The sequence below is a fragment of the Colias croceus genome, chromosome 18 (genome assembly GCF_905220415.1).
Source record: "Colias croceus chromosome 18, ilColCroc2.1".
NCBI lineage: Eukaryota > Metazoa > Arthropoda > Insecta > Lepidoptera > Pieridae > Colias > Colias croceus.
This window is the reverse complement of record NC_059554.1, coordinates 384,128-395,738: the sequence shown is the minus strand read 5'-3', so window position 1 is coordinate 395,738 and position 11,611 is coordinate 384,128. Positions and strand designations below refer to the sequence as shown.

Genomic DNA, 11,611 nt, shown 5'->3' with positions numbered 1-11,611 from the left:
TCAATGTGATAGGAGAAAATATTTGGTAACTTCATTTCATAAAACTTATTTCAAATTGTTATGATTTCCTTTTTTTGTTTTGTTTGTTTCCAAAACATAACACGCATCTGTTTATTTTTTAAATCCAACAATTCTTTAAAAGCAAAACTTCTTAGCCGTAAGTCGTTACTCTTGCTAATCACTACACAACGTCAAAGATAAACAACAACTCAATTAAAATGCAACGTTATATCCCCATAAATCCAAAGCACAGTTGCAGCACTAAAATAATTTAGTGCGTCCATTTAGCACTGATATATCTGCGAGATATACCTCGTTGCACGCGACCGCCTATTCAATTACCACAATATTTTAACAGAGCCCAGTTACACAGACGGTATCCGAAAATGTGTGTCCAAATATACTGTATGTTACTGGGTCTGGTGCATTTATCCCTGGGAAGTATAGTATCGATGGTACAGGGGCGGATACGGGGCGTAGAGCATGAGGGATTCGATTCTTATATTGGTATACCGTATGCTACTGTGAACGGGTATGGAGGAAGATTTAAGGTAAGATTATCATATGAATAAACATAAATCTTTATGAAACCCATTACTTCTAAGAAACTTTTATAAAAGAAAAAGTAAAATATTCTACAAATACCTTATGCATTCATAAATATTTCCTCCATTCTATTCTTTTATCATTATTGATTAACTTCTTCCTAGAAAGGCAACATCGCTCCAACGTGGTTAGGTATACGGGAATCCCACGATCCATACTGCACGTTCAGATCAGAAGCGACCGACTGCCTCCAGCTCGACGTCTACGTTCCGAAAGCAGCAGGAGCACCCTGGCCAGTTCTTGTCTGGGTGAAAAGCAGCAGTGGAGACTATCATCCAGATAAATTGGTGAAACAGGGCATTATAGTAGTTATTGCTCGACATAGGTAAGATGCATATCCAGTAAACATTTTACTATAAGCAATTGAATGTTTAAGAATAAAAGGTGCTTAATATTTTGCAGAATCGGACCAATAGGCTTCCTATGTTCGCAAGAAGATCATATACCGGGAAACGTAGGTGTAAAAGACATAGTGTCAGCCCTTAGATGGGTGCGAGATAACATAGTAGCATTTAAAGGCAATCCCCATCGAGTGGTGGTAGCCGGTCAGGGCTTCGGTGCTGCGATCGTCGAGGCTCTCACAATCACACCCATGGCTGATGGACTCTTCCACGGAGCAATAATACAGAGCGGTAGTATTCTAGCACCTTGGGCATTCAACTATGACGCAACCGATAAAACACAATATCTCCAATTGATGCTGAATGATACAGAACTGTTAAGAGCCCCCACAATGGACATCGTTGAACAATCTGAAGAACTAGACGTACCGTACTTCCCCTTTGGCCTATGCATTGAAAAAGCTATTAAAAACGAGGAAAGTCTTTTCTCGGAAGCGCCTTACAACACTTTGATGAAAGGCAAAATGAGTTCCGTTCCGTTGATCATCGGATACAATACGGATGAAGCGTACATATTTATTTCAACGTTACAAGATGTGAAATCCATTAAGAAAATGGCGAGAGACACGTCGTACCTGCTTCCTGCCGAGTTTCAAGCGATGAGCGAGAGAGAAATGAGGCCGATTATAAAGCAAGTTACGGATATGTATTTTAACAACGATATAACGACGAGTTCTGTTTTAGGATATTACAGGTTAGAAATTATAAATCAAATATTTATGATTCACAGGTAGCAACGGTTTTATTTTCAGTATTTTCAAGTGAAAATGATCAGATTAGCGAACTATTAATAAAAATGTACTTTCAAGCTATTTTACAAGTGATTGAAAAGTTTATATTAAAGGATAAACTTTGCGATCACGTATCAAAAACGTCACACATTTCAGGGACGCTTATTTCCTGAACCATATTTACCGCAGTGTGAAATTCCACGCTAGCCACAGTCCGGTATACTTCTACCAGTTCTCTCACTCTGGTAACGTGGGAGTTCTTCCCGAGGCTGACGTGCAGAAGTCAGGAGCTGCACACTCCGACGAGCTCGCCTATTTGTTCCCTAGTGACATAGACTTTGATGGAGACGACGTGGCGGTTCATCAACACATGATCCAGCTCTGGACCAGTTTTGTTAAGGATCTGTGAGTTATTACTATTATTTTCGTATGTTGAGAAGTTTATACGTAAAAGGCAAGGTATTTTTTTAGGATAAGTGTCGAATGTCTTTCATATACATATAGTAAGCCTTTCCTTGAGCACTGCCATTGTCTACGTATCTCTTGTCTTTTTGCTAGTTACTCATGGCTTTATTTATTTCGATGAAAAGACACACGAATTAAGTTCAGATATGCAACATGTGACATGTAAATTGTATAATATGTTACACAAAACTTTTATATGATCGAACATTTACATCTCCTTACACCTCTTTATAATTTACAGCAAGCCTTCAGGCCCTGTGGAATGGGACACCATGGCATCCCAGTACCCTCGTCTCTTGGACATTAGCACGAGCCCCACAATGATGGACTTCCCCCACAGGAGAGAAATGGCCATGTGGGAGGGGATATACGAGAAATATTATTTTAGGAGACATTAAAGCTTAGATGCATATGTAATGCAAACAATGGATTGTATATAATTTTATTGTATTAAAATTTTCTTTTAAACATGTTTAAATTAAATAACAAGACTTCTTTTTCTACGTATTAAATAAAGACATGCTACGAGAACCAAATTATTAATAAAGACATGCTACGAGAATATGTTGTTGTTTGTAAATATTGCAAAGTGGTTGTTACTTTGAATCATATCTACGTAAATATATTTTTTCTGGTGTAATGAAAACTTACCCCACTGCGGTTCTTGTATTACAGCGTTTTAAATAAAATTATTTTATTGTAAAAAAGAAAGCATCATAAATTTACCTGAAACAAAAAATAAACCGATTAATATTTTTCTGTGTATGATTTTGCAATCATAAAATAATTTAAGCTGAGATTTTTTTAATGGACAGCGAGTATTGTAGGGCTTGTGGTAAAGTTTTTTGTTTTGAAAAGTTTTGATTTTTTCAGGCAGAAATCAAACTCAAGTGAGTGCTGATGGATTTTTAAATTATATTTGCACTATATTTGTATCTGAACTTACCAAATAACAGGAATTAAACTTATCTGAATAAGACTGTTTAACTGATAGGCGTTTTTTGTATAACACTTACTTAACAGAACAGACTTAACAGAAACACCAGACACACAGACAGAAAAACAAACAGGATTTTAACCTTTTAAAAAATAGGTTAAATACATAAATTAAAGTTTCCAGAATACACTGCCCCAGTTTATTACGGCAGTGCATTTGACAGCCGTTAGATGATCGATATTACCTTCACGGGTATCTAGCTTCAGATTTCTGAAGCCTGTCCTATTCAGGATAATATTGAATACACCTGTTTATCAATAAACTAGCTGTGCCTTGCAGTTTTACCCGCATTGCTCCGCTCCTATTGGTCTTAGTGTGATGAAACATCGAAATAATTTTTCAATTAAATCGGACCAGTAGTTCCTGAGATTAGCGCGTTCAAAAAAACAAACTCTTCAGCTTTATAATTATATTATATATAGTTTAGATAAATAAAACCTTTTCACACAACATACATGGACAGACAGACACATAGATTTAAGCTCTATTCCAGATAACTATGCAAAACAGTTTTACAACCGAAATAAATTATAATATTTGTTCGCTCTGTAGATACAGATTACAGACCTGTTATGAGAGTTTAGGCTTTTTGTTTGACTTTTTAGCCCTATAAAATGCCTTATTCTTCAATACTACCTGTCCCATGTCTAATAAAGTGCCTTCAGCAATGATGTGAATAAAATGTAGTCGATTTAAGGCAACGTCAATCTGAACTACCAATACTCTAAAAACCAAACCATTGTATCAAAAAGTGCCGAGCTCATAATTTCCACATAACCTATGGTAGTACCTACATGTCAAAAAATGTCATTTATACTTTGTTTAAAACAACGCGACGTTACATAATTTCGTAAGATAAGCTTGGAAATTCCGTATCAGCGCTTGTGATAATGTTGATAACACAAAAGCTCTATAGTATCATCGCAAACATAACATATTGTTCAATATATTTGATTTATTTATTGTTAGGTTTTAAAAATTTCGAATCCTTCAAGTTTTTATTTATGTGTAGGATATAATTTATGTATCCCATTTCTTTGAATGTGATATTCGCCATTATTATAGCATAGTTCTATAGTCCAAAATTACAGATATACCGTTATTTTTTATGGAATTTTGGACAATTGGATACCATACATATATTATTCCATAAAAAAAAGGTTGAGCATAAAGCGTACTAGTGGAGGCATTCAAAATACGCCCGTATATTTTCACCTTTCTATCCAACTAATCCCCATTCCCCAGAACCGAGATCACTATTCAAAACAATATAAGATATATTCCACCTGACAGTACTCAGCCTGATTGATTCGCTTCGAAAGCCTACATGAAGAGCCACTCTGCTATATTGTTTTCATTTCCCCCCGACTTGCGAGCATATCTATCGAATCAAAACATTCATGGAAGCGAAATAATAAATGAAGTTTACCGTTTACGATGATCGAGCTATTTCTGTGCCTTATTATACCAATATACGCTGAAGTCGTGGTAGATAATAAGGTCCCAGAGCGGGATCATGTACAGGATAGTCGCGCTGAAGACAATTATGTGGTTCAGACCGAGACTGGACCAGTGCAAGGCTACAAGATGGAAGACGCAGATATTTTACAATATTTCGACATACCGTATGGAAGATTTCACACCAATGACCCGCTGCAGGTACGTACTTTCTAGCGCACTTAAAAACTGTTAGTATCACGCATTATGACGCATTTTGTTACGATTATCACCATGGCGAAGTAAACGCTCTAATTAAATATTTTCTAGTTGATTTTAATTAATGATAATGTTTCCAGGAACCGAGCGTCGCGGCACCCTGGACTGACACTCTTCAAAATCAACAGCATGAAAAGCGATGTCCGCAATTAAAACTAGACGGCACATATACGGGAACAACAGAATGTTTGACTTTGAGCGTATTCGCACCTAAAGCTGCGGAAAACGTGGAAGTCCTATTCCACATTCACGATGGAGATTTCATTGCAGGAAGCGGAGACCCAGATGTGTACAGTCCAAAGCAATTGGTCCCAGAAGGTGTTATTCTCGTTCTTCCGAACTACAGAGTCGGTCCGTTAGGCTTTATATGCGTTCAAGATACAACTGTAAAAGGAAATGCTGCCCTGAAAGACCTGGCATTAGCACTCAATTGGGTCAAGAATAATATACAGGCATTCGGCGGAAACGCTTCGAATATAGCTGTCAGTGGATCAGGGAGTGGCGGAGCTTTGGTTGACTATTTATTGATTGCGAACAAAACAAAACATCACATCGCTAAAGCTATAACAGAGAGTGGTTTCGCCTTGTCGCATTGGGCTATAGATAGAGATCCGCTTAAGGCTGCTGAAATAAATATCGCTTCGTTCTCAAACCTAGAATCCTTCGTCAGAAACTACAGCGACGTAACTTTAAAGCCCTGCATAGAAAGCGAAGGAGGATTAATAGTTGAATCCTTTTGGACATCTCTACAAACGCAAAATATTAGTATTCCAGTAATGATCGGGTCTGCTAACCATGCCGGCATGCAGGCTGTGCTGCGGCTGGATCAGGAACAAGTATCTTTGATTAACGAAGACTTGTCTCAGCTACTACCGAACGATTTAGCATGGGACGAAAAAGATAAAAATGAGTTAGGTAATAGAGTAAAATTGCATTATTTTGGTTATAAAAAAATAACAATTAACGAGATAGATAAACTTTCACTGTGTTTTACCGATTGTGGTTACTTAAGCCCCGGCGTCCGACAGGCGAGGGCGTTGACTCAAGCGGGCGCTACGGTTTACTTTTATGAGTTTTCATATACAGGCTATAGAAACAGCCCTATTAAGGGCGCCGCTAAAGGTGACTCTTTACATTACGTATTTCAAAAAGATTCACCGACAGTTGAGCAAACTGATGACGAAGAAGGCGCTAATGAAATGAAAACAATTATGAAAAAGCTATGGATTAGCTTCATAAAATCAGGGTACTTCATTATATTGTTTCTGATTTTCTTTTTGTCTGTAATGAGTATAAATTAAAATTGTATCAATTTTTTTTAGGATTCCGACCATAGAAAATGTGCAATGGGAAGCTTTCGGTTCGACTCCAGAAAAAGAAGAATGTTTGGAAATAGGCACAGAATTAAAGCTTTTGGACCACCTGCACAGCGAAAGATTAAAATTGTGGGACGAGATATATGAACGTCACTTTATTGAGAACAATTTCGGTTCTACACTGAAATCACCCATGTTACTTATCTTCATTAACATTATCGCGACTTTTAACCTTGTTTTAAGTATCGATTGAAATTGACAGCAACCCTCTAGTTAATGTAAGCCATGTTATATAAATTAAGTGGTATATTACGAAATTAAATAATTAGCAAGCACATGTTTCATCAATTCCGTCTATTTTAGACGCCACACGTAAACATTCAACAGGTACAAATGTTATGAACATAGCGAAATGTTTTGATAACTTTCGCTGCATTTACGTTAGTCTGACTGCTTACCTTTGGTTTGGTGGATCACGGAATTATAATTGACAAGAAATGGTGTATTTTATTGGGCTGGAGACGCACATGTTTTTGATAACGATAATGCAGTTATTTATTCGAGTTGTGGGTCGAGGTGGCGTGGTGCCGCGACACTGGGACGTCAGCACTACGCAGGGGATAGTTAGGGGGTACTACAAACCCAACCCCCCGCATTTCACCTTCCTCGGTGTTCCCTACGCCCGCTCGCCCACCGGTTACGACAGGTTTAAGGTCAGAATACCCATTTGTTAGGGCGGATTCATGTTTTATAAACAGCAATTTCATGAGTGCCTTTTGGAATTATTAGATGGCGGATATTTGTTTTGTAAAGACATTTATTGCGGATTAATTACCATTTTTATTAATTTAATTAAAGAAATCAATTTTCTTTTAATTGTATGGTGCATTAACTGCACAGTTAACTATCCAAAACAATCGTAAGAAGTTATCATTTAAACTTTATTTTTCGACTTCTCTGTAGGCACCAGAGCCTCTCCTAGCATGGGACGGTATATTCGAAGCCACATACCAAGTAAAATGCCCTCAGCCAGATCTCTCGGGAACCGAGGATTGTCTGGTGGTCAACATATTCATACCAGCTGTGAATCAGACCGACATGCCTGTAATAATGCATTTTCACGATGGACACTTTCAAAGCGGGTAAATAGTAGGTATTATGAGATGAGGGATAAATAGTTTATTAGAAATAGTAAAAACGTGAAATATTTAAGTAAATATTTTAATCTAAGTCGTAAGTCAACTTCAATAAAAATGGATCAGGATTCTTTAATAAACGTTAAGAACGTTACAAATTTCCCAGTATACCTGTGGGAGTTATTTAATTGAATGGGCGGCAATTTGGCCTACGAAAAATCTATTGTTAATTATTTTATTTCTAATCTCACTCTCAAAGTCATACACAACACAACATTTCAGCTGGGGCGCATTTCACGCGCTGCCTCACTTTCTCGAGCAGGATATAATTGTCGTAACATTTAACCACCGCATAGGCGCACCCGGCTTCCTTTGCTTACGTACTCCAGGGATACAAGGAAACGCGGGGCTGAAGGACCAGATAGCGGCTCTTTATTGGGTCCAACGCAACATAGTGCAGTTCAGAGGTAACCCTATGGACGTCACAGTCTACGGCACTGGTAGTGGCGCTGTTTCAATAGAACTACTCCTGCTCTCCGGTGCAAGCGACCAACTTTTCCAAAAGGTCATCCTAGAATCAGGATCAGTGTTAGCACCATCGTCAATGACCTATAATCCTATTTTACACGCACTAGATGCTGCAAAGGAATTAGGATACAAAGGCGATGAGGAACTCAACAATCTACAGACGTTTTTCCAAAAGATTTCAATCTATAAACTTGTAAATGCATCCACAAAATGGCTGCCGTGTTTGGAAAAGAATTCTAAGCAAGCTTTAGTACATACTGATCCATTACATGCATTGAGCAATGGAAATTTCCGGCATATTCCAATGATGTTGGTGTACAGTAACTGCAAACAGATTGAAGTAGTAGAAAACAATAAGGCTAGATTCAGAACGATACCTGAGAACTTTGATCCACTCTTACCAAACAATTTGGAAATTGATAATATGATGGACAAACAAAAAGTGGGTAAATATACCAAAAATTTCTACTTTCACAATTCGGAAACTCCCGAGGATGTGTTAAGGAGCTTCATAGATTATGTCAATGATGTATTCATTGAGTATCCCTTGGTAAAATCTGCAGCTTATTACGCACACAAGAATATCCATCCGGTTTTCTTAATGAAATTCACATATAAGATGAGAAATGAGAGTCTGAGCTGGGAAGCTCGGCATGGAGATATATTTCAGTTTGTATTTAAGGATTTACATTGGGAGAACCCAAAAAATATTGTAGCGCATATCTTGAGGACAATGTGGATAAACTTTATAAAAGTTGGGTAAGATTAACAAGGTTTTAGTCATAACTTTTATTATTTATCTACCATCTCTCCTTGTAATGAACATTCCCTACAAATTTTTAATTAAAAGTTCTAAACTTTTATAATATCAGTGAATAACGTAATGGCACCGAATTCCGACCACTGATTGATACGGCTAAATGAATCCTTTAAAAGATAAATTAAATACTCTAGAGGTCATAAGAAAAAATGATATTATGAAAGATTACGAACTTATATTTTAAAATATGCACATAATTGTATTTCATAATGGCTTTTTATTACCTAAATTTGGATTTTAACTGTCACAACTGGAAATTAACTGAAAGCACCATTTTCCGACCGACTGAGTACAAATACACGTGTTTCCGACCACTGAGTAGCTAGATTCCGACCAGCCAAATATTTTCTACTAAAATCAACTTTATGATAATAGAAATACAATGGAAATTCGTAAAAACCCGTTTCGTCTTTTCACTGCATCACGCGTGGACCGATTTCGATAATTCTTTTTTTATTATATTACTTGAAGTACGAGGATGGTTCTTATGGAGAGATATTTTAAATATGTACCACGGGCGAAGCCGGGGCGGACCGCTAGTTTTAAATAATATTTGAGCATTTATTATAATAACAAAAACTAACTCTATGTTAGACTGTAGTAGTTTAAAATTACATTTACTCAAACTCAAACTCATAAAATGCCTCACTGGTCATCCACACTAAATTAGAATGTCCCATTGACTACTTTGCCCAATTTTAAAATCCATTTCACCAAAAGTATTATTTCAGCTAATGAGAATACTTCAGCCTCTTTTTTATCACTCATGATGATGACCTGAAATAAACGCATGCAATTTCACTCAAGCACAGCGCAAGCAAAAGCAACCTAGTTGGACGGAAACAGGGAAATATATCGCACCCAGATTCCGACCAAACCTAAATTTGCGTAATAAAGCCTCTAAACCGAAATTGATATTCATTTTTAGTTCATTTCTATTTCATATGTACACTTATAAAGATCTCACAATTTCGTAGTTATGCAATTATGTGTCATAAACGTAAAATATAGGGTTTTTAAACCAGACCGGTCTTTGTAAATGAATAACAAAAAAATCAAAAAAGAGTGTCAGTTAAAACGTATATTACAAATAATCCATTAAAGTTAGCATTGGTCGCATACAGGTGTAGTATGTAAGCATAGCGTTTAGAATAAATAACTTAATACGAAACCTCCACAAAACAACATGCATAATAGATAATTACCTTCTTTTACAAAGTGCGAAATTCCGTTTACCGACCGATTCGGTCGGATTTCGGAATGTTGTTATTTTGAAAAGCTCCTCATTCCGTCCATAATTATTTATCCAAAAAAACCTATAAAAACACGCTATCTTTGCATGTATATTTTAAAATTAATAATTTAAAACACCAATAAAACGTTCAAAGTAAATTAACCACAAACTTACCAGAGTATTTAGCGTAAAAATCCAAATGTTTATTTTCACCGTTTTATGTTTTTTTCGCATTCAATTCAGTACAAACTACACCCTCGCCTAGCTTTTCTTGGATTGACGAAATGTCGGTTAAAATTTGAAACCCAATTTTGGACAGATGACGTACGATAAGTGATTGGATCGAAAGCCTTCAGTTTCACGAGTGTCGCGCGTATTTTAAACGTTTTATCAAATAAAAATCAAAATGGTCGGATAGAGGAGGCTAGTCGGAAACCGGTGCCGTTACCTTAGTTCGTAAGTCCACAAGAAATAGTTATAAAACTACATAGAAATTACAGTAAGGTACTTAATTTTAAGAAAACCTTTAAGCTAACCATCAAGAAATTCCATTTAAATGAAAAGCTAAAGTATATAACCTGAAATAATCTTAACTATAATCTTATATTGCTTGTTCTTATTTACTTCAATAAAATTTAAAATCAAAATATCAATTAAAAATATATCTATCGGAATTATTATATCAATGTTTTGTATTCCAGGGATCCTACACCCATCACCACAGCCGTAATACCAGAAGTTTGGGCTCCGATCACACCGCAAATAGTGGACGGAACAATTAATTATAGAAAGATCTGCTACCTCGACTTTGGAATGAATATTCATAATAAGGAAATATCCACTCAGCAGTTCAAATTCTGGGATCACATTTATAACAAATATTATAAACATTACTCTAATTATTAAGCAATTTTTATTGATAGAAATTCATGATTAGTAGTGAAATACATTTATAAAACTAGTTTAATCATACTTTAAACAATATATAACAAATGAAAACAATCTGATGTAAGTATGTGAGAATATTTTCAATAAATACCACTATTAAATATATCTTCGGTACCTATAGAATTTAGAATTTTATTTTCATGTTTATGAATAAAGTACACTACTTGATTTACTTTGATAGTACGAAATATAGTGGGACCAACCAAGAATATCTGAAACTCAATCAATAACGAGACTGATCATTTGAAAACTTTCTAATAAGAATTTTTTTTCCTTAAGTTATGATTTAATTGATTGCTAACGATTTTTAAACCTCTAAAAAGTTCATTACCACATATTTTTATTGCTAAAGAATACTACAGAATTCTAGTTTCAATGATAATTTATTATGCATTTTATATTTACAATTTAAATGCTAGAAATTGTAAATATAAAATGCATAATAAATTATAGCATTATTCATTCACAATAGACTTTACACAGTTTTTCATTTGGAAGCACTTTAGAATAGGCAACACCTCAAAACGGGGCGGGGGGAGGGGAAGGGGGAGGGGGGAGGGGTAGAACCCCCCTGTGAAGGGGGGGGGGTGCGGAGCCCCCCCCTTTATTTTATATTAATTTTTTTAGTTTGAGGTTAATTTCACACTTTAAAGTACCAATTTAGTGTAGGTTACACCTCAAAAGTTTAAACCTACGTAGTTTTTTTTTTTTTG

The 11,611-nt window shown here is 36.0% G+C and overlaps 4 protein-coding genes across 4 annotated transcripts in view; 3 read left to right on the top strand and 1 right to left on the bottom strand.

Annotated features, from left to right (window-relative positions):
* LOC123699531 (serine/threonine-protein kinase D1) overlaps positions 1-11,611 on the bottom strand; it is a 62,862-nt gene that overhangs the window by 50,251 nt on the left and 1,000 nt on the right. The window lies entirely within an intron of this gene.
* On the top strand, positions 453-2,601 carry LOC123699883 (esterase FE4-like). Its single transcript, XM_045646931.1, has 5 exons — positions 453-551; positions 711-931; positions 1,009-1,701; positions 1,895-2,143; positions 2,445-2,601. Exons 1-5 carry the CDS (start codon positions 453-455, stop codon positions 2,599-2,601), a joined length of 1,419 nt encoding a protein of 472 aa, XP_045502887.1.
* On the top strand, positions 4,580-6,559 carry LOC123699511 (cholinesterase 2-like). Its single transcript, XM_045646474.1, has 3 exons — positions 4,580-4,859; positions 4,997-6,162; positions 6,239-6,559. Exons 1-3 carry the CDS (start codon positions 4,638-4,640, stop codon positions 6,483-6,485), a joined length of 1,635 nt encoding a protein of 544 aa, XP_045502430.1. The 5' UTR covers positions 4,580-4,637; the 3' UTR covers positions 6,486-6,559.
* Positions 6,778-10,732, top strand: LOC123699882 (cholinesterase-like). The gene is made up of 4 exons (XM_045646930.1): positions 6,778-6,945; positions 7,196-7,374; positions 7,651-8,338; positions 10,652-10,732. Exons 1-4 carry the CDS (start codon positions 6,778-6,780, stop codon positions 10,730-10,732), a joined length of 1,116 nt encoding a protein of 371 aa, XP_045502886.1.

Excerpts from the sequence above, each read along its gene's own strand:
- LOC123699511 (XM_045646474.1), top strand. The coding sequence starts at position 4,638 with ATGATCGAGCTATTTCTGTGCCTTATTATACCAATATACGCTGAAGTC. Across the intron at positions 4,860-4,996 it reads ACACCAATGACCCGCTGCAG|GAACCGAGCGTCGCGGCACC; the intron begins GTACGTACTTTC and ends TAATGTTTCCAG. Across the intron at positions 6,163-6,238 it reads ATTAGCTTCATAAAATCAGG|GATTCCGACCATAGAAAATG; the intron begins GTACTTCATTAT and ends AATTTTTTTTAG.
- LOC123699883 (XM_045646931.1), top strand. The coding sequence starts at position 453 with ATGGTACAGGGGCGGATACGGGGCGTAGAGCATGAGGGATTCGATTCT. Across the intron at positions 552-710 it reads GGTATGGAGGAAGATTTAAG|AAAGGCAACATCGCTCCAAC; the intron begins GTAAGATTATCA and ends ACTTCTTCCTAG. Across the intron at positions 2,144-2,444 it reads ACCAGTTTTGTTAAGGATCT|CAAGCCTTCAGGCCCTGTGG; the intron begins GTGAGTTATTAC and ends TATAATTTACAG.
- LOC123699882 (XM_045646930.1), top strand. The coding sequence starts at position 6,778 with ATGCAGTTATTTATTCGAGTTGTGGGTCGAGGTGGCGTGGTGCCGCGA. Across the intron at positions 7,375-7,650 it reads GATGGACACTTTCAAAGCGG|CTGGGGCGCATTTCACGCGC; the intron begins GTAAATAGTAGG and ends ACAACATTTCAG. Across the intron at positions 8,339-10,651 it reads ATATGATGGACAAACAAAAA|GGATCCTACACCCATCACCA; the intron begins GTGGGTAAATAT and ends TTTGTATTCCAG.